Genomic DNA, 23,682 nt, shown 5'->3' on the forward strand with positions numbered 1-23,682 from the left:
GCTCAAGTCTTAAAACAAGTTTGGAAAAAATTGTAAAAGACTTCTCAGAATAAAGTTCATGCCGAATTATGGACGTGAACGACTCAATTCAAGGTTTTCAATAATCATATATATAGAACTCAATAGTCGAAACTCAACAACTCAAAACTCAAGAACTTCAATGATAATACTCGTTTCAAGAATGCTCGACTCAGAGAATTCATGTGGAGTTATGGACATGAACTACTCAACTCAAGGACTCAAAGATACTTCTCATCTCCAGACTACTCGACTTATAGGGTTCATGTGGAATTATGGGCATGAACTACTCAACTCAAGGACTTCATGAGTAACATGTAATAGTCTCATGATTAGGAATATAATCTCAAAAGGGATTAGAAACTCAATACTCAAGATTTAGAACTTGAAGATACTACTCCTTTCAAAGATGCTCAACTTATGAAGTTCATGCGGAATTTATGGGCATGAACCACTCGACTCGAGGGTCTACAGAACATTATGGAACTCATACATACGACTCTCCTCATTCTCATACTTACTTCCTCAAAACTTAGCTCAAATCGATAGTTGATTTCAAAGGATTCACAATTAAACTCAAAGACTTTCTTGAACTCTACTCTTAACTCTCTCTCTTGAATGTGAATTATGAATTCAAGAGTTATGGTTCATGATATGAAGGATCTCGATAGTAGTGTAGACTCATGAATACATTCCCCTCACTCGCATGCTCACTTACTCGAGTCTCGAAACAAGTTATTAGAAATTGTAGAAGACTCTTCAAAAAGACTCAAAAGGACTTTCTAAAAAATGTTCGAAAGAACTCTTAAAACATGACTCTCAACTCTACCTTGAATTTGATTTATGAATTCAAGGTTGTTATTTGTGATAGGAAAGATCTCGTGATATTTAGAAGTGTTTTTAGATAGTTAAACATGAGAAACGATGGAAGCAAGTTCGCGACGCGGAGATGCATTTAAATATTTGGTTGCGAAATAAATTTTGAGGCAGAAGGGTCCGTGACCTCTCCACGACGCGGAGAAAAAAATTCCCATCCTAAGGAATAGGTCTGCGTCACGGACCTGGTACCCATATTTACTTGACTTTTTCCTTCTTCATTTTCTAACCCCAATTCGCCTAAATTCGATTCTTTTTTTCAATTCCTCTTTAGATTCAGATACCCCGTAGATGAACACAAGAATCTAATCAAACACAACTCTAAAATCAACACGATTTTCTCAAGAACTCATCAATCTCATATAAACTCAAGAACGAAAGCCAATTTCAAGAACACAATTCAAGAATACCAAACTTTCAACTTTCTAGAACGAATTTCGCTGAAATTAACATGATTAGTGTGTGGGTGAACAAACCCAACATTATGAAAGCTTACATACCTCTTAGGGATCAATCTCATGGCGAAAATCCGCGACAAAACTCAAGAACCTCAACGAACGTCTTGATCCTCTCCTTTTTTCTCCTCTTCTTTTCTCTTCTCTCAAAACCCTAACTTATTTTTATGAAGAGTAAACTGAATCCAATTAGTTTTGTCCCCAACTTAATTATCAAAAACGAATTTAATTAATTGGGTAGTGAAAAGACCATAATACCCTTCTAAATTTCGGGTAACTTTCCTTATTCGGACAGCCCGACTTCAAATGGGCATATCTCCCTCATACTAACTCAAAATTTATCAAACTCGGTAGCGTTGGAAAGATAATTCAAAGATCTTTCCTACAGTATCTGGTAGCACACCTAAATCATCCTGAGCTAAGAGTTATGGTTGTTTAAAGTCGACCAAAAACTCATACTTAGCTTAACTTTGTCAAACTTTCCAAATTTGATTATTTCAAAAATGGTTTCTTTCCAATTCTAAGTCTTTCTAGTTCTTTCAAAAAGCGAGGTGTTACACTATGTTAGACTTCCGCTTTGTCAAACTCTTTTGTAATATGAAAATACGACTTTTGAAATTTTTATTCTATTATTTTGTATGATGTATGTTAAGTGGCTTGTATAGGTCCTTTCGGAGTTCTATACATCATGTTACACCTAGGGTATACTTTGGATCGTGACAGTTACCCATGTGGACTGGTCCGACTCGATTCATTTAGAGGAGATCAAATTGAAGAAAGCTACTGGAGAAAAACTAAAGTAATAGGTTTTTCAGTTCGCACTAACTTCTTAGGAATGTTTTTCTATGTTATATCAAAAGTGCAGAAGGGCTTTTCTCTAGAATCATTTTTTTGCATAACCAAATTTTTTATAGATCTTTCTTCTTCCCAAAGGAAAAGACACAAGACTTTTAGTTTGTGGAATCATAATTTTATTTCTTAGTGATTAAATGTGGGCTTGGGACAAATTCGGTTGATAACCAAATCAACGATTTTCGCTACGATTATAAGTACACAATCCATTGTCCGTTCTCCTTTAATTAATCAATAATGACAGCATAGCCTAGATTGTGTATTCTGATTTGAATACACTATCGAATCATTTTTTTGTTATTTCAATGTTGTTATGTTTTGTTGAGTCTATTTTTCCTTTTGGGTTGAATTTCATATTTGTGAGTTTGACATTTTTTTGGCTTCATAGTCAGTCCGAAAATAAATAGGAAATCTATTAATGACATTATGTCACATTGCTATCCTTGGTGATTTTGAGATTTTTTTTTATATTTCTTGGTTTTATTCTTTGTAATGATTCTCGTGGCTATTTGCTTGTTTTTGCGTGTTTTACTGTTTTTCCTTCTTGTAGCTTCTGTTTTGTGTTTTGTAGCTTGTCGAGGTAAATGGATTGGTTTCTGAGGTATTTGAAAGAGTTTTGGGTGAGTTTTTCCCAGTTTGGAGTTTGGAGATTTTGTGTTGAAAGGGTTGACTTTTGTCAACACGATTGGTAAACGGACTCAAACTAGATTTCTGTCAGCACCATTACCTCCAGAATATTGATTTTGATCTACTAGGACCAATACTTTGAGTCTCAAGGTTGTTGCTTTGATTGGAGCGCTTGGTTGTTTCTTTGTTTTTAGTTGCTTTTAATTGAAGTATTGACTTTGATCAACATTTTGTCAAGACAATTCACAATGATTGTTTTCTCGATATTTGTTGAGTCGAAAATATCATTTATGCTTGGATAGCATGTCCGATTTACATTCACAGGACTCCAAATGAATACTGACAGTTCGTTCGAGGACTTTGAAAATTAGTTGCAATTGTTGATGCAACCACTTCCTCGGAGCTTGGTTCGTTCCTATGGATCTGCTAATTGGATTAAGAACTCCTACTTGGATTACTTTTGTTGGCATCTGTGTTTTCAAAAATATTTTTAGGGCGAGACGTATCAAAAATGTTTCGGGGTGTAAATTGAAGGTTTAGATTCATAGGACATAAGTCCTAAAAATATAACTCCTCGGCGTAAAAACGTACGCCACATACATTATTATTTATTTATTTTGGTTTTTGAACCATTTTTGCTTTAAATTATATTTATATATTATTGGTGTAATGATACTTATATTTGATGCTATCATGTTTTTTTTAGGTTATAGTTATTTTTTTTCTTTCTAAAATGTATAATTAAACTCTCATAGAAAATAATACTGCTATAAACAATTTTTTAGATAATCATGTCTTAAATGATAGGAAAGAGCTTTCATAGCACTATGTTTCTAAGATAATTAACTTTATTCAATTTTTTGTTATTCTTACATTTTTAGCCTTAACAAATTACTTTTTTTTGTTATTCTTACACTTTTTATCCTTCTAGTTTAAAATATATAAACAATAATTAGTGCAAATAATAATTGAGGATGAGAAGGACTAGTATGCGAAGATAAATGATGATTTCGTTATAAAGATTATTTTAACTATTATCATTTTGTGTAGTTAGTTGTTGCCTTTCTCAAATTATAATTATAATACTTTTTTATATTATTGGTTATTTATTAAAATTTATTAGTAAAATTATCGAAAGTTTTACTTTTCCTTATTTTCTTAGTGATAAAATTGTAGAATTGAATATACATGAGATGTACTCCCCCCATAGATTCATGAGACTTACACGTGTAGATTAATGAGACTTATGACCCGTATCTCGAGGATTACGCCTCACCCTATATTGTATAAAATGCCTCGCCTCGTGCCCCCACCCTTGTCACGATCCAAAGTACACCCTAGACGTGACATGACGTATACGGCCATGAGAGACCCTACACAAGTCACTTGACATACATACAACATAACATAATAGAAAATGTGAGAGTTTAAGTAAATAATACGATATCATGAAATAGTTTGACATGAAAGCGAAAGTCTAATCATAGTCTAGACAAGCCAATCTAATACATTAAGAGTGATTGAGACATAACCCATACAACACATACAATGCCGGAAAACTAAAGACATAAAAGAATGTAAACATAAGTGACAAGGTCCTCAGAACATGAGGACTCACCAAGTCTTCAATCTACAAAGCAATCCACTAGCCACGAACGGGGGGAGGAAGATCGTCCGACCCTACATTGTTTAAACAATGTATGCATAAGTATGAATTAGTACATGAAATGTACTAAGCATAAGGGATATGCATAAAATGTAAAGCATGATCATAAGGGGACATAATGGAAAACATGATATGCATGACCAAGCTAAAACATAGTAACAACCTTTAAAGGAGAATCATAAATCATGAACATGGTCCATGCATTTTAAAATCACAAGGAAAGCTTCATAAAAACCTTGAAGTAACTTTAGTTTGTTTTGTGGGATTTTTACAACCAACATAGACCATGTGAGCTATAACATGGAATCCGTTGACTTACTCCCACACTGAAAAGAGATGTCCTTACTTGCCAAGGCAAGGACCTTACACTTTTAGCTTAGGTGGATCCACGAGTTATGTCTTTCTAAGACAAATCTCATGGGGCCACGCAGTTAGGGACAAAGAGATTGCTACTAGAGACCTAACCTCTACTAACATGAGAGCCTCCATCTCAATATCCTCTCGGTGCTAAGTAAATTCCAATGGAATAGTCATATTCATAAACATATCATCATACATGGAAAGCACATTAAATTACTAATCCAAGCTTAAAACATCATAGAGTAACTCCTTAAATCATGAATCATGCATGTGTGAGAAAATCTTTCACCAATCATGATTCCTTAATATGTGAGGAAATCTTTTAACAATTTCCTTGATGTTTATCTTAAATCAACCCTAGATCATAAAACATTTATTTTCACCAATCATGTATAACTTTCATGAAAACAATGTTCATAGATTCATAACTTTTTCATAAATTCACGTCTTTAAGAGTTCATAATCAAAATCATGAATAATGCATGGGTTCATATGAAATCGATTGAAAAACATGCAATTGAGTCAAAGAATCATAATAAGATCAAAATCAACCAATTGAATCAACACAATTAGAACCCATGAAGAATTGAATGAAAACCTAATCAATTTGATGAAATTGAACTTGGAGAATTGAGAAATTATTGGGGCTCAATGGATGAATGGAACCCATTGATGAAACTCTACATACCTTGATAATCAAAGCTCAAAAACAATGGAGGAAAAAGGAGACTTGAATCTTGTAACCCTAGCTTTGGGGTAATTTTAGGAGTAGAAGGGTAGTTGTATGACTTAAAATTAGGATCAAAATGACATAGTATATGTATAAATGCATAAAAAAGACTCAAATACCCTTACAAAATAACTGTCGGAGGGCCCTACGATATGGACCTATGGACCGTACTGGTCAACGATAGGTCGAGTTACTGGGCCTAAAATACTTCCTATGACACCATTCTACGAACTGTTTAACTTTCTACGGTCTGTAGACCCTAACCGTAGACCTCAATTTTAACCTAAATTTTTTACGAAGTCTGGAGTATCCCTACGAAATCCATCTACGACTCGTCTAAATTTCTACGGTTCGTCCTATACATTCGTAGGCCAAACTTCAAAAACTTGAAATTTCAAAAACTCAACTCTAGGTCTACAGTTCCCTTTTTACGGCCCGTAGGATTTCCTATGATCCATAGATCTGTTTCGTAGACCACTGAATTAGTGCAAAAATTACACTTTTTCTTTCCGTTTCAACTTCCAATTTTTGAGGTGTTACAATCCTAACTTTTAGAACACTGATTAGCACCATCTATATTACATTTAAAAATAAATATTAGATGTACTGAAAATAAAAATTCAATCGAATATAGAATTGAATAATTTCAAGTACGACTATCCTAAATTGTTATCATATATCTATGAATTAAACTACCCTTTACTTTTTTAATATGGTAGAATCTTTATAAATTAATACTCGGTCAATTAATTAGTTCCTTTGAAATTGTATTGTCTTCAACTTCATTTTCGACATTATTTTCTCCGATAGTATCCACAATTCCTTCTAAGCTCTGAATCTCTAAACATATATAATTTTCATCCGGATAATCTAACGAGTCATTGACATCCATTTTATTGAAATAATCAAGATTATTAATCATAACCTCAAAATCATGAATGTTGTTTTTCACAAGAAGGATCATTTAAATTTCTTCAGGATTCATCCCCAAATGATAATCAAAATTAACTTTTATCGAATTTTGAAACACTCTTTAAATTGATAAATATTAATTTACTAATTATATAATTTTTTTATAAAATAATAATATTTCATGTTTTCACGATACTAATTTAAAAAGATTTTAATGAATGGAGCAATGGTGGATAACAACGGACCAAATGTACCAAAGAGAAAAACTGCAAAAAGTCAAATAGTGTTAAAGAAAGATTCTTTCGTTAAACGAAGAGAAGGGTCGTTGCCATTCTACAGTGTGGAAGCCAGCTAATCCACAATACACACGGTGTATAGAAAAAAGCTAAATCATATTTTTTTAATGATAAAATTTCTATTTCATGTTCCTAAAAAAAGATTTTAACCAAAAAAAAAAAAAAAGATTTTTCATTTACTTGTCAAACATCTAACAAACAGGTAGAGCACAATAACAAATGTCTAAGGCCGGAGTCGAGTAGAACTAAAGCGGTTTATTTAAATCCTTTTTGACAAAAAATTATAATATATATAGTTAATTTTATTTTTTTTTATAAATGTTTACTTCTTCATATTTTAACCACTTTTTTACGTGTCCACAGAGTAGTGCACAAACTGAAGTACCAGAATGCCCTTAACCTTGACTTTTATTAAACAGGATTAATTTTTAAATTATTTAAATAAGATAAAATTAAACCAATAAAAGTTGGATTTTTATCTCATTTTCCCTCGGTTTAGTTTCTTTTATTTTTATTTTTAATTCTTTTGTAAGGTCTCTGCAACACAAAATATATAACAAGTGTTATGAAGTATTTTTTTTTATATTTTAGTAAAATTTTATAATATATCTAGTGAATTTTTATAAGTGAGGATTGGAGAAGGTAAAATGTATGTTAATCTTACCATTACCTCGTGCATGTAGAGAGGTTGTTTCGAAAAAGCCTCAATAGTAAATCCATGTACAACAAAGATAGTGAAGAAAATATAGTGTAACACATAGGTAGTGCAAAGTCTATCAAAAAAAAGGAAAAAATAATAACACGATAGTGTGATAATCAAAAGACACTAATCAATAATAATACCACTAGTATAATTACAAACACCAACTAGTATAAGCAAGACAATACTACACTACTTTCTAACATTCTGCCCTAATACATATCCTTCACACCCTTCTATTTAAGATCATGTGTAATATAAGTATCATATTTTATTACCTCTGCTCAATACTCTTTCGGCTTATACTGCATCTCCTCGTACCCTCTATTATTAACATCTCGCACCTCCTCACTAGTGTGATAAGTGGTTACATTATAGTACTAAATTAACATAAAATAAAATTAAACCAAATCACAAGTAATTTGTTTTTCTTTTTAAAAATTTGATTGGACACATCCATTTTGTTTGAAGACCCCTAAATAGAGAGTGAGGGAGCTACTAAAGAAAAGTGCTCTCTCCTCCATCCTTCAATGTAGTGTGAACATCACAGTCATCATCCCCAATATTTATCATAGTATTAGTAGAGTATGTCCAAAACCCTAATTACTGACACTACTCCATTATTATTATTATTATTATAGTAGTATTCTATTAGTTTTCCCAGAATGTGCAGCAAGCATTCTAAAGAACTAGATATGTCTTCCCAGAGTTTGTTTTACAGGGCAAGGATGAAGCTGAGGATGCCTCCTGCCACTGCCATTCTCTTATTTATCTACCTCATTGTCTCCTTCTCACATCTAGTTAATGCCCAACTCAATCTTACCCTTCCTAACCAACACCCGTATCCTGAATCTGTTGTTCACCAACTACAAAGGTAACTAAATATCTGCATTATTTCTCTTAAATTCCCACTTAATTTCATGTTTATGCATCCATAGCTTGTTTCTGTTACAGGAGAGTCAATGAGTCCAGATTACTACTCCAGACAACTCTAAGAGATAACAAATGTCAGAGTACAGGAAACCCAATAGACGATTGCTGGCAATGCGACCCAAACTGGGCCAAAGACCGGCAAAGGCTAGCAGACTGCTCCATTGGTTTCGGTCAGGGTGCAATGGGTGGAAAAGGAGGTCAGATCTACGTAGTCAGAGACTCCTCCGACAAAGACACCGTCAACCCAACTCCGGGCACTCTCCGGTACGCCGTAGTTCAAGAGGAACCTCTCTGGATCGTGTTTGCAGCAGACATGGTCATAAAGCTAAAGCACGAGCTTATTATCAACAACTACAAGACCATCGACGGACGGGGAGCAAATGTTCACATCACCGGCAATGGGTGTATTACATTACAGTATGTGAGCAATGTGATTATACATAATGTTCATATTTACAATTGTGTCCCTTCGGGTAATACTAACATACGGTCGAGCCCTACGCATGTTGGGTGGAGAGGCAAATCGGATGGTGATGGTATATCCATCTTTGGATCTCACAATATCTGGATTGATCACTGTGCATTATCTCATTGTACCGACGGCTTGATTGATGCGATCATGGGGTCTACTGCTATTACCATATCGAATAACTATTTTAGTCATCATGATGATGTTATGCTCTTGGGACATGATGATAAATACTTGCCTGATTCAGGAATGCAGGTTGATTACTGATTTTTCTCCTTCTTTGTTTTTTCTTTCTAGTTTTAGTAAGTAATTGCGAGATGGATCTATGTTGTTTAGGTGACAATTGCATTCAATCATTTCGGAGAAGGATTAGTACAAAGAATGCCAAGAATTAGAAGAGGATATGTACATGTGGTGAACAACGATTTCACACACTGGCAAATGTATGCAATTGGTGGAAGTGCTAATCCTACCATTAACAGTCAAGGCAATCGATATACTGCTCCTGATGATCCAAATTTGAAGGAGGTAAATTTCTCAATTCTTCTTGTCGTTACCTCTCGTATGTGGTTTGTGAGCTATTGCATAAGATCGGGGTTTTATCATGTGTGCTTCCTTTCTCATCCAATCCTTTTTAATTTGGGGCTACTGGGAAAAAGTTGTTTTTTTCTCTTTCTGTAGGACATATTTTGGTGATAATTGTTGCATTTGGAACCTAAATTATTTTGAGCCTTGTCATGTTTAATAAACTACTCTCTCCGTCTCAATTTATTTATGTGATTCTGTTTAATTTGACATAAAGTTTAATAGTTTTAGTGTAGAAGACTCTTGGCCATTTGTGTTCTAATTATTTATAATTACAGAAGACTAAAGAAATGTATGTGACATATATTGGGACGGAGGGAATATTGTATATTTAATCAGAAACCTGAATATGATGATATGATTGTTACTCCATTAAAGTTGAAACTTGAAACTATAATTGAGAACCAAACTTTTAAGAGATAATAGTTACTCCTGAATAAGAAGTTGTAAAGGTAATAAAAGCTGAAAAGTGAATCCCTTTAACTTAATATTTCACGCAGTGAAATTGATTTGTGATTATATATGTGGGATGAACGAACAGGTGACGAAGCGGGAGGACACGGACAATGGGCAGTGGGATGAATGGAATTGGAGGACGGACGGGGACACTATGGTTAATGGCGCATTTTTTGTGCCTTCAGGGCAAGGCCTTACCAACCAATATACCAAAGCCTACAGCGTCGATCCCAAATCCGCCCTTCTCATCAACCAACTCACCGCCAATGCTGGTGTCCTTGGTGGCCCCAGGTACTTCTCCCATATTTCTACTTTTTTTCTTGAAAATTATTATAAGAAGTGAGTCAATTTCAAATGATTCATACACACCACCTGATCAAATTTAAAAGTACCTCTAAACTAATAGCTGACTTTAGAGGCAGATAGAAAGTAATTGCACCATAAAGACAGCTAAAAAGTAGCTGGACTCATCTTTCTCATTACATATATACACATAAGTACTAAATTATCCATAATTATGGGGTTGATCGACTCATAAACTCTGACAATAATTAAATTGACAAACCTAAACAAATAAGTGAAAATCAGCTCTTCAAATGGCCTTCAGAGACTCAAAACAACAATTAGGTTATGATTCAAATCATGATATGAAATGACGTAATTTGTTTTTTTCAAAAGTGTGTTAAAGTGTAGTATTAAAGGTACGTTCTTCACGTGATTATGTGGGACAGTGAAAGCTGATGTAAAACCCTTCAGTAGGGCCCCGCCGGCCACTACATGTTCAGCCCCTTGTATACCTAGATTAATAACTCGTATATTATTAACATCATAATTTGTTATGTATTAATTATGCACTTATAATACTGAATAAATTATGAAGTAAAAATTCTACCAAATAAAAAATTACTAAATAATATTTTGCCTAAACATGATACATCCTACCAAACGACACAACCCGGTGGAAATTGGAATCTTTCATTTTTCTGGCAAATAAGAGTTGTAGGGCAGGGGAAAAAAACAGGACAGATGAGGACCACATTACTGTTTAGCATGTGAGAGCTCTGCTGCTCCAAAGCTTTCCAGCAATACGAAGGACGCCCTTATTTTTTATACTTTCTCCGTTCCAAAAAAATATATATGATAATTCAGCATGAAGTTTAATAAAATAAATAAAACATTTTAATCTTGTGGTTCTAGTTTAAAGTTATGTCAAATGTATCAAACTATCATCTAACTTTGTGACTTTAAATATGTCACATGAAAAATTAAAATTAAAATATTACTAAAAAAAAGAAAGAGATCATTTTTTTTTAATAGACTAAAAAGGAAAGAATTTCATTATTTTTTTGGCAACCGGAGAGTAGTATGTCATTCTACTCTAGTCACATCATTACAAATAATTTTAAAGTCTCTGTAAGTTTAAAAAATGAGAATTTATTTATATTATTATACTAATATAGAGGCAGCTCAAAATAATAATTGTACTTAGGTTGTTGTTTGGACGTACAATTTCAAACTCAAAAGATTTTAAATTTGTGGTTGCTTCTCAAACTTTGAATGGAACTTCTACTTTTTAGTTTAAAATTTTGATTTCACATTTCAAATTCTCCTCCAATGAGAAAAAAAAATATAACTTTTGATATTTAGATTGCATGTCTAAGACACAATTTCAACATCTATTCAAATCAATGTTTTAAATCATAATTCGAAGTCTATACCAAAAAGCATGAAAATCTTAATCTCATCATGCTACTCATCACTCATCAATTAGTGCTTGTCATAGAATTTTACTTGCTAGCATTATCAATTCATGTTAGATAAAACTTAAAACTGATGCAAAATTTTATCATACCAGCTGCATTTTCTTGCTTACTTGTAAAGGGATTAATATATATATAGAACAGGGACAACAGCATAAGCATCTCATCCCAAGGGGGCGCTACTGAAGGAAGCGGCAGGGGTCACGCTCAGTCCAATAGCGGCAGTGTCGACTTGTTCGGAATGATATTCAGCGGTACTGGTGCATCTGCAGCACCACCAACAACCACCCCCATCTTACTCTCTTTTTTCATTCTTCTGACTTTGTACATAACTATCACCAATCAAGATGCTCAACTATCAATACCATTCTTACACTTACTATAGCATTATAGGTCACCAGACTTAATATTATTATTCAACGAAACTCGCGATTAATTGTATTTATGAACGTCCCACATTTTGTACATTGGTAGGGATAGATATCAGAGATTGGTTGTTGCCTTCATGCATTTTTGTTTATCTTGCAAGTTTTGGTCACCGCTCCTCCAGCTGTTTATTGCTTCATATTATAAGTGGAAACACCATAATGCATTCCAATAGAGGAAGCTCCATCTTTTATCAAGCATACAATATTCACTGAAAAAACATAGCTCTACTGATTTACTCTACTTGTCAATACTCATGCATAGTCACTATTCACTAGTCACTACTAACTGCTTCCAAACAGAGCGACATACATTTATCCTAGTGTGCTCCGTACCACTATACTACTACAGAGATCAACTAAAATTCAACATGGATGTGCTTATTCATCTCAGTAACGGTCAAAGGAAGGCTGCCTGCCTCCCCTTCGAGGGCGATCATAAGGTCCTGCTCTATCTCTGTAGTTTCTTCCCTCATATCGTGCTGGCCCTCCAGCTTCATATCTGTCACCCACATCTCTGTCAAACCCTCTTTCTTTGCCATAGTCATTCTGGGGGTAGCGGTCAGAACCCCCATACCTGTTGCCCAAGTGATCACCACCAGGAGGGTACCTAGGATAAGAATACAAGTTATTTTGGTGAGAAAACAAGCGACCACTTCACAATTTTAAAACTAGACAAGAAATGAAGAAGAGGGAAAAAAAAGATTTAAATGCAGCGACACCTCCAACAATTACTCCATTATTTTTCGGGGGAGTTGGGGTTAAAATCTTAAAGCTAAGCAGGCTTGCTAACAAACTTCCCCTCAAAATTGTGATACCACTGCATTTTATTCAGTTCTTACAAGGACATACCTGTCACTAGTGTATCGATCACGACTCTCATATCTGCTGTCATAGCTCTCCCTATCAGCATGGTTCCCTCTATCATATCGGTCATCGATGTACCTATCACGGTCACTTCCAAACCTATCCCCACGTGCGCCACCATACCTAGAACGAGTCGGGGGTGTTAGTGGTCGAGCACCCCGGCCACCTCCTTCCAATGGACAGTCTCTAGCCCAATGGCCAGGGCGACCACAGCTGAAGCAAGTGTCTTGCCCAACTGACCTATTACCCCCACCATAGCTCGCCCTGCCACCTGATACGTAACCTCCACCATACCCATGGTCAGGATCCTCACTTCCCATCTTTGGTTGGGCCTTGTTCACTGATATCACCCTATCACCAACCTCCGCACCATCCATTTCTCTTATTGCATCCTCCATTGCTCGGCGGTCTGCAAATGTTAAAAACCCAAATCCACGAGGTCGGCCCGTGTCTCTGTCCAGCATAACCTACAGGGCAAAAAACTCAGAACCTAATGCCAGAAAACATACATCAAACAGAAGAGCTGAGTTCTTCGAACCCCCTGTAATATGCAAGTGTGAATTAATCAAACTGATGGTGAGCATTATATTGCCAGGATATTATCATTTACTTTTTTCACTACATATCTAGAGCATCAAATGGAAAAACTAAATATCTGAAAGACCAGAAATGTTTTGAGCTCCTTCATTTTAATACTAGTAGAAATTGTTCAACCTGTTTGGGATTGAGGCATAGCTAATACATTGCGGATCAATACATGTATAATGGAAATCGTCTCAATCAGCATAATAAGACAGCTTCCTTTCAGAGCGGAAAAAAATTGCTCAATCAAGCCAGTTTTTTAACACGGGAACTCAAATTCTGAGGAAAACAAACTGCTCAACATAGCCAATTTAAACACAGGAACTCAATCTTATCACAGTGAACCATCACAAAAATTCAGAAAAGAAGAGGCAGTATCATTAACCTTTTTACTCCTCCCCATATTCACAAAATAATAACCTATCTCCTACACAAATATACCAAGACATGATTGGACCAAGATAGAATCAAAGAAATCAAAGCTATTTGAAGGCTGTTACTCTGAGTCAATAAATAAGCAAGAAACGTTAAGAATGACACAACTTTCAAGAATTTAGAATAGTTCATGTTGGGGCCCCTCATAATTGGTGTTAATTTTTTTTTTGATAACTTAGGTGTCCGGGCCAGCTTGCGCGTAAGGTCGACTAATTCCTATCTGTCACCTCCCACCAACAATAGGGTATCAAAATATAAGTCTTGGGACAAAAAGAAAAAGGTTTTTTGACACCCATGCATCAACCTTCATATACTGATCTGAAGACATAGACAAATTTCACAGTTTTTTTGTTTACACGAAAGGGAATAATTGCCTTTCCTAGGTAAGTTTTTCAAATTTTTGCCATTGCTACAAAATCCTCAATCATTCATAACTTAAAAGTTTTTTTCCTTATGACTGAGAAAAGCCATAAATTGAGAAATCCTTATGGCTTCTTATGACCGAGAAATCCGTCTGGGCCATCATTGAGGACCAGCGGCAGCCTGAAACTCGGGGAAAATGGGTCGCCCCTCCACACTTCCCCATTTAAATACCAGGCTTAGTTCGCATGGCGCAGGGCTCGAACCTGTGACCTAAGTTATAAGTCCCTCAACCTTTTCCCCTTTAACTAATTCCTCAGGTCATCCTCAATCTATGAGTTTTCATTTGTAAAACTTATACCTATACTTTTTGCTGATGTAGAAACGCTGCATATGATTTAGATCATGTATTGAGATTCCTTGCATTTTTGAAAGACATGAAGTCCTTGATACTTTTGTAGTAGGAAACTACCTTCTTGGAGATGAAATATCAGCAAAATTATTTTTGCTTACCAAAAATAAATTATCTACAATTCGTCCATAAAGCTTACTCTATGATGCTCCCTTCCCTCCTAACCACGCTTAACAACCAGACCAAATACAAGGTATTATGAGTGATTAGAGTAAAACATTCTCAATTATTCTACTGGATATAACTATGTTGCTTGGACTCTTCAAAAATGTCATCAGGTGCGTGTCGGATCCTTCAAAACTAGTGCATTTTCGGAGGATCCAACACGGGTGTGGCAACATTTTTGGAGAGTCCAAGCAACTTAGGGAAATAAGACTTATGCTATCAGGTAGCACCTCAATTTTTGGTTTTGCTTGGGCACTTCAGCATTCAACTTCAAAATACTTTGTTAACTTACTTCATGATAGGGACTTCAAGTCTCAAGTCAAATACAATTTTATAATTGTGCGTGCAACAATGGCACAAATGGAGGCAATTAAAATAAAGTGGGTAAAATAGACGGCAACACGTTTTCTTAATCATATCACAAGATGAGAATGGAGGATCTTGAATCAACATGTTTTTGAGCAAGGCCTAGGAATTTAAAAGTATTTTTTTAAGGGGAACTTAAAAGTAGTTTTTTTTTTTTTTGGAACTGGTAAATGTGTATTCCTCAGCATTAAGGACATGCTGGACACCATCAAAAAGTGTTAGATAAAAAAAAACAAATAGAAAAGAAGATACTTACAGAGATCTTAATAAATCTACAAACTGATCTATATCCTCTAAACCTACTTCTTTACACCAAAAGTAGAAAGATATTATATATGACAATACATTTAAAACAGCAAAGGAGTCTTACTTGGGCAGCAGAATCTGCAGTCCTGCAGATTTCAATCATCTGACCCCAATCCCCATTAGGTTGACTCGAATCAAATGCACCCAATGAAGTCGGTACCATTAACAGCAAACATAAAACAACAAATATGAAGGCATTCTAACATCTCAGGTAAATTCTTGACAATGCCAATTGATCTGATTTAAAGCCATATACTTTTCTTCACTTACTTCAACCATGAGTTCCGAGTAAATGTATGGAAGAAGTATATCTAAGCCATAGGTGATTGATCATACTGAGAAAATCTCACAGCTGCAAGATACCTTTTTTTGAGGAGCTCTTCGCGTTAGATTTCCCACAAACATTTAATTTTGGTTATTATGCAACACACTGATCTTCATTCAGCTACCTTTTCCAGCATCAATTCAACTAATTTACATTATGAACATCCACCAACTAGGGACATTTCAACTTTCCCCTCTTCAACTGTTGACTAGAAAGCCACCAAAGAAGATGAAGCCAACCTTCACAATCTTAATCCAGCTTCAGCATATTAAATACAATGCAAAGGGAGTGGACAACTAAGATGCCAAAGAACTAATCTAACACAATATATCATCAACAACAAAAATCTGATAAGTAAGATACTTCATTGTTTTCACTAGGTTGTTTGAAGAACTATTACTCTTCTGTCTTCAGAAGTATGTCCTCTTCTGATGGTCCAAAGAATGAAGACCTCAGACACTGAAGCAACAAACCAACCTTCAAATAAACAGAACAAGCTATCTAGATCATATGGCTTTCCAAAAGGTCAAGAATCGAGTTCCCTCTTGATTGTGGCACATGTTTAGAGAATCAGGGTGTTTGATAAGTGCCACCATAGCTTCAAAACAAACTCAAAAAGAACGTGTAGTCTATGAACACCCCAAACATAAGGCGGTGAAATGGACATCCTCATAGAAAGCTAGAGGTCTCAATATTTTAATAGCATCTAAGCAGAAGCATGAAAGTCATTTATGTTTCTCCTGTGAACTTTGTGCACCAGATCTTATGCAGCTTACAGTACAAAGAATCTATTGATGGGACAAAATCCAAGGACCTCAGAGATCACAAATTAGAAAATAAATAGCACATTTGAAAAATTAACTTAAAAAGAGAAAATGATACTTCCATGTTCCTGCCAAAGTACTTAGATAATCATGTCTAACATCTGGCCCCTTGAACTAGGGAATATGACACCCAAATTCTAGTAAGAAGAGCAGACGATATTTTCCAAATCAGATTCATTTCGAAGGATGCCAAGACCAAGAGGTGCCATTCTCAGAAGCTGTCTGCCAACTCAACTTGAAGAAATGTTTGAACTGACGACTGAGCTTAGTTTATGTATTTGAAATTCATCTCTTGATGGAACCTTTTCAGTAGGGGAATTCACACTAGACTTTCTTAATAGAGAAAGAACCAATACCCTCCTTCTTAGAGCAGAAAAATGTATGCCCACATACCACTTATACGCATAATCAAAGCATCTTACATCTAATGTTATGAATACCCTCTCTATAACCACATTTGATGCATCTCAGAAGGTAAACCGGTTTACTGGACATTAATGTAAGTTGACTGCTATGCATCTAAATCAGAATGAAGAATGTATTCAATCCAAGGCCAACATCCAGATGATGCAATGAAGTCTAGAAAGAAGAAGGATATTAATAATTCAAGCAGTTAATCACACCAGAGCACAATTTGTGAATCGCTGCAATCTGCATCAAAGAGCACACTTCCAAACAAGTTTTTTCCGAAATTGAATCTGATCTCAGTTCAACTACTTTCAAATGTTTCTTTAAAGCAAACCACTGTTCATTGTTACATGGAATTGAAAGTCAACTGCCTTTTGTGAATAGTCTAGCGAGTGAATTCAAAAACAAGCTGCTGAACAGATTCTAGTATCTCAAATGTGGCACCCAGCAAACTTTGCACATCCCAATGAACTAACAACTTCCTCATACAAGTCCATTTAAGGCATCAAATCTATAAGAAGCTTGATCCACAGAAAATTGAGGGAAGTTATCAATACGTAATCAAATTGGACAAAAATATAGAATATAACAAGACTATAGTTCTCAACATCAGGCAATATAGTAAATGCAAACACCAAAGACTGTCCCAGCCACATTCCCACAGAACACAAATCATAAAGAAATGAAGAAAAAAGAATTTGAAAACAAAAGCAGTTTGATCCACGGTTTATCTTTAAAAACCGTTTCCATTGCTTAAGCAGATGCATACCTCACCAAAAGTTCTCAACTCAAAGGACAACCTACAAGGAGTAACATGCAATCTGTTTCTGTTGGATAGCGCTTATCAGATTAAGATAAAGAAGCAAAAACTAGGCATCCGGGTACAAAAGGCTGTTAATATACCATTGATAAAAATGGATTTGGATCCTCTCTAGTAGAGGATCCTGCAGACCTGCAGTAATTCTCAATACACTCTTTTAAAGAAGCCACATGTCCTCCCAGAAAATTAATGGTCCAGATTGTTATCCTCTTGTTTATTCTCCGTCACCTTGGTTTTCCACCATAAGCCCACTTCCCCAACACTTCATAGACTTCATATTTTACCCTGCTTCTTCACTATCATTCATTTCCTTGCACTTTTTCTCTTTGTGTGAATACATTCAATTTCTCTTTATATTACACGAACAATAGTATAATTTGAATTGTACTCTTCAAAGATTAAAAACTTGGGGTTGGGGATGAGAACCTGATTTCCAAAGCTCCATTGCAGATGAAGATAAAGAACTTGGGATGTGAATTTGGTTTTTGAATAGCTTGGTTGCACACCCAATTGATGAAGACAAAAAGCTTTTTACTCTTCTTCTCCAATGAATTTCACTATCCAAATTCTCTATATTATGTACTGTGATATTCCCTAGTTCACTTTTACTTGTCCACTTTGGACTTTGCATGCCACTTAAAAGACAATGATTGGTATGCGCATTTTATCACAAGATCCATATTAATTGATGCTTAGTCTTAGGTATTGAAAAATGATTTGGGGAATACGTAATCAATGTTGATTCTTCTCTTGATAAGCTAAAAGTAGAAATATATATTTAGTATAGTGGAATCAAAGGGAGTGGGAAAGCTGCAGTAATTCTTTGGAAAAGCCCGGTTCTCTTTGTACAGGTAAAAGTGAACGAATATACTATATAATATTTATATGGAGAAAGTCATAAAAACAAAATACCGAAGTAAGTAATGAACTTGAAATCACAATTTTTATTGTAATCACATAGAAACAAAGTGATACGTTTAGTGAAAGAAAGAAAACACATTGGGAAGTAGAGTGCTGGTGGAAAACCAAGGTGACAATCTGGACCATTAATTTACTGGGAGTACATGTAGCTTCATTAAAGGAGGACATTGAGAATTAACCCCAACCAGTTAAAAATATCTTGTCTTAATTTAACTAAGCAACAAGAACAACCACATATCCCGTGTAATCACACAAATGGGGTCTAGAGAAGGTGGTGTGTATGCAGCAGTAACCCTTCCCTCGGTTAATATAACTAAGCCCATTAATATATGATATCAAGCAAATACTATAGTTTCAACAATATAAATGACTAGATGATATTTTTGAATATGTTTGAGCCTAAGTTATAAATACTCTAGAAAAGTGGACTTGTTATAATAATCAAGAAAAAAATGCTCCATATAGTTGCTAGAACAAAAGGTGAATAAAATGAAGTAAACTCAGCATCAAGCAGGACGGCTTACAACATTCAACTACAGGGTCCTTAGTTGAACACCGATCAAAATTGTTCGAGATTTATATGCTCTTCCAATATAACTAACATTTTTTTTAAACCATCAAATATATGAACAACAGCTAACATCTTCAACTTTTCCATATCAAAGAAGAAATTGCGCTAATTTACGTTAAGAAATTGGAAGAAATATAAGAGTGAATTAAGGAAAACAGCGAACCTGACAATCAACAATTTTACCGAAAGGGCTAAAGGCGTCTTCGAGCTGACGTTCAGTTACGTCCCAAGATAACCCACCAACAAAAATTCGATAATCTTGAACCTTCCCTGACATCTTTTCAATTCAACCAGTACCCTAAAACTGCCGAAACCCTACGCAAATTCTCAAAACACCGTCGGAGATTCACAGAGAGGAAAAAAAACTACCTCCAGCGTTTTCTCTTTGCGAATTGTTTCATCTGCTACTTCTTCTTAATATATTTATATATTTCACCAGCATGTCCTCCTATTTTTTGGAAAAAAACAAATAAGCCCCTACCGACCTTTTTAATTATTTCAAATTTGAAACCTCTTGGTTCATTTTTTTTTTTGTTTGGTCATACCGGAGATTTATAAATTAACTTAGGGATCGTTTGGTGTGAGTGATAAAATAAATAGTTTTGGGATAAAAAAATAGTCTAGGGATAAAATTTTGGTGTCTTATTTGAGGTAACTTATCTCACTATTTATACCATAGTGATAGAATAAGTTATCCTAAGATAGTTAATTTCAGGATGATTAATCCTGGGATAACTTCTTCCCCACCAAATTAGCTCATTACATAGTTGAGGGGAATTCCCCACTTGGAAACTAATGTTGTGTATAGCCGTTTGTTCTACCATTATGGCTTGTAATTGTTCTTACAAAAAAAGTTCCTAGCGTGTCTGCTTCTAATGATGTTTTGGCATACATGGAGGAAACTTCAAAAAGGGCAGGGTTCCCCGTAACTACCTGCCTAGCTCCCTCCTTCACCAGTGCATCTGCCACCTTGTTCTGCTCCTGAAATACATGTGTTAGCGTTGCTCTCATATGCCACATCAAGGACCTGCATTCAGAAATTAAGTTAGTGTGAGGAAGGTGTGTTGACACCCAATTTTGAACCTCCACATATAGATTAATTATCGAACTTCTTCAATTTCAAACGATTTAAAATAATTAGTCTAGAAAATTTCAAAAAAAATAATATAGTTTGCAAGTTATTTTACATAGTTTGTCACTTTTTATAATAATATGTCTTTTATATAGTTTTGTATATAATTAGTATATTTTATAAATATTCAAAAATCGTCTAATTTTTTTTTAATTCTACTTAATTAGTTGATTAATTGGTTTAGTTAATTAATATTTATATTTTTTAGTTATTAGTTTACGATTAAGTTCATTATTTTATTTCGTTAAAATTAAGAAGCTCGCTAATTAATCATATTAATTCATCTTATTTAATTATTAGCCAAGCTTACTAAATTTGATCAATTTGGCTAAGTCCTTAACTTCCATCGGTTATAGTTACAATTCATTCTTTTCTCAATTGCATTATTAGCCAATCCTCACCTCCAATTTTATATCATTTTGGGCCCTTTTGATGTATTTTTAGACAACCCAATTCAACAAATAACCTAGGCCCAACTCTTATAACAAAAACCAGTCAAATACACACACCAGCATACGTACAACAATACATACATCGATGCACAGCAACCCGACCCCTCTGGTCATCTCTTTCAATGCGTAAACCCAAAAGATTCGACCCAAACTCCAGCAAATTCCCAGCCCAAAATCGAGACCCAGTACAGACGCAAGCAGCAGCTCAAACGTTTTTTTCCCTCTCGTTCTTATTCATTCGTACTTGATCTTTCCAGGTATCGTGATCGAGTTTCTCCTTCGTCCTTCTCTCTGAAATCAGCAACCCTCGCCATTTTTCTGTTGAAGGATGGTACAAGAATCTGTTGCCTAGCCTTATCCTAAAGAAAAATTTGAATTTCAAATTTAAAGTTCCCCAATTTCTGCCCTAATTTTATTCTATAAATACATCTCTCTTATTCACTGTTGGAAAAGAAGAAGAAGAAATTATTGGGAAAAAATCGTTGAATAGATATATTGGGAGGAAACATAGGAATCGGCTAGTTTTTTTTTTTTTAGGACAAGAAAAATTCACTGAAATTTCCAGCAACACTATTCTATACATATATTTAAGATAGTCTCTAGGAATTCAGATTTTGGTTTAGCTTTTGTTCCGTTGTTTCTTACTGCTTATTGGACTTCTAGGAATCGCATTTCGGTGGTGAAGTCACTACTCTTTCGAGCTCGTTCTGTCCCAGTCGCTGCCTGAAAAAAGGTAATATCATTTTCCCTTTGTTAAGTTCCTCTTCATCTCGTGTTTTCATTGTTTGAAGTTTTCGATTTCGATTATGTTGATGTTGTTCGCTTTTTGCTTCCTTTAATAGTGATACCGGGTTGTCGTTTTAGCATTTGAATATAGCTAAATGTTACTCCTCTTGCTGATAGAATGTGTTATTGATTTAGTTTAAGCTTTGTTTTGATCAAATCTTCCCATGTTTAGTCTAAGATTACTTATTGTTTGAATCCTTTGATGTTGTCTGGATCAATTTCTTTGCATCTTCTTAGGCTTAGTTAAGGTCAGGGTCTGTTCGATTGTTAGTGTTGGCTTACGCAAATGATTATGTGCCTTGTTCTTTTCTTTTTAACATCGGAGTCTTCATTGTTTTGTCATGTCTACAAGTAACCATTAGAGTCTCAATTTGACTAATATAATTTAGTAGAAAGATGTATTGTCTATGCATAGATCACTTTATTACTGCTCAAGTTTTGTTTAAATATTTTCTTTATACATTTGTTGAGTCTGGTTTAGGGGACATTTGATATGTTCAAGTGCAAGTTTAGTAGCTTATGATAAGTTTTTCATCTTTATTTGGGTTTGATGTTGGAGTTAAATCTTTGTGTTGAAAGACTCTAGAGGTTTGTTTCGTTATCATTACTATATTTGCTAAGTTGAACTTGTTATCGATTTTGTATTAACCCGCTTTATTCTATCTAAGTGTCAGTTCCTCTTCTATTTGTTGTGAGTTGTTACTTGTTATTGATCTTTAGATATTTTAAAGGATAAATTAGTTGAGGCAGCAGCAGAATGTTGTCTTTGGGGGTTGTTCGTATTTATTTTTAGCTTAAGATAGAGTCAAGTGTCCTTCACCTCTCCGTTTAGGTCGATTCAACTTGTTTTTCCCCGTTTCATATTTAAATCACTTGTCTTGCTGCTACTAGTAGAGATAAGCCAATTTTAGTTGAAGATCCTAGTTTGGACAATGATTGAGCATGTTATGTCTAGGTTTGCATTTTTGTTGATTTGTCCCTCGTAATTTTGAAACTCACCCTTTTTTTGTTGATATATTATATCATGTGGGTTATAAATTTTCCAGCATGCTTCCATTTCCTGAGATTCCATTTCATGTTCACTTTGAAAAGAGTTTTCTTATTCATTCTTGTCTTGGGACCTGGGAATTGTTGAATTGTTGAATTTTTATGGTTTGTAATGTTAACCGTTCATCTTCATCATATAATATATTTAGTGGGCCCCATTTCATTTTCTTACTGTATAAGATTTTGGCTTTCTGTTTGAAAGTAGTAGCTTGATTGATCAACATTTAATCATCAATATGATTTAGGGCTATTTTGTGAACTTGCATTCTTTTCCAGTTTGTGAGTTTGCTGTAATAAGTTGCCATTAGGCACATCATTGATCTTATCATTGCCGGCACTAATACTTTGTCAGTTTTGTTCACATGTAAAATCTGCCCAAGTCCTTATGGACTTCATCTCCTGTACTTGAATTTCGAGAGAGCCATAAAAGTTCAAATTCCACCTTCTTTGAGTCAGCCAGCTATTAAAGTTGACGTACAGGTCCCGAAAAGCAGAAAAAAGGATTGTACACACTTGGTATACAATCCGATATACAAGAAAATGGGTCAAAATACAATCTGTATGCAAAGTTATACACTGGTTGTATACATGGTTCTTCCAGCGAAATTGGCCCAAAAGGAGGCCCAAATTCAATTTCTCCCTTACTCTTTAATTATATAATTGTGATTATTTGTTGTTTGTTGTTTAACTCTAACTTTTAAATTCGTTAATTAACTTAATTAAATCCCCAAAAGATGAATCATATTCTTTATGTTAGTATACTTTAATAAAATTTCATTTTTA

The 23,682-nt window shown here is 34.8% G+C and overlaps 2 protein-coding genes across 3 annotated transcripts; one reads left to right on the plus strand and one right to left on the minus strand.

Moving 5' to 3' along the window:
* Positions 1 to 7,998: 7,998 nt before the first annotated feature.
* LOC125857501 (probable pectate lyase 5) lies at positions 7,999 to 12,208 on the plus strand. Its single transcript, XM_049537104.1, has 5 exons — positions 7,999 to 8,366; positions 8,447 to 9,149; positions 9,231 to 9,422; positions 10,021 to 10,226; positions 11,840 to 12,208. The coding sequence occupies exons 1-5, from the start codon at positions 8,158 to 8,160 to the stop codon at positions 12,078 to 12,080; spliced, it is 1,551 nt and encodes a 516-aa protein (XP_049393061.1). The 5' UTR covers positions 7,999 to 8,157; the 3' UTR covers positions 12,081 to 12,208.
* Positions 12,209 to 12,260: 52 nt separating this feature from the next.
* On the minus strand, positions 12,261 to 19,876 carry LOC125857515 (glycine-rich RNA-binding protein RZ1C-like). 2 transcript variants are annotated; one of them, XM_049537120.1, is made up of 3 exons: positions 19,646 to 19,876; positions 12,973 to 13,454; positions 12,261 to 12,730 (listed from the first exon to the last, which is right to left on the minus strand). In XM_049537120.1, exons 1-3 carry the CDS (start codon positions 19,757 to 19,759, stop codon positions 12,511 to 12,513), a joined length of 816 nt encoding a protein of 271 aa, XP_049393077.1. In that variant the 5' UTR covers positions 19,760 to 19,876; the 3' UTR covers positions 12,261 to 12,510. The 2 variants fall into 2 exon arrangements, with proteins under 2 accessions (XP_049393077.1, XP_049393078.1); XM_049537121.1 differs by lacking the exon at positions 19,646 to 19,876 and adding an exon at positions 15,678 to 16,538.
* Positions 19,877 to 23,682: the final 3,806 nt, after the last annotated feature.

The sequence above is a fragment of the Solanum stenotomum genome, chromosome 3 (assembly GCF_019186545.1).
Source record: "Solanum stenotomum isolate F172 chromosome 3, ASM1918654v1, whole genome shotgun sequence".
Classification (NCBI taxonomy): Eukaryota; Viridiplantae; Streptophyta; class Magnoliopsida; order Solanales; family Solanaceae; genus Solanum; species Solanum stenotomum.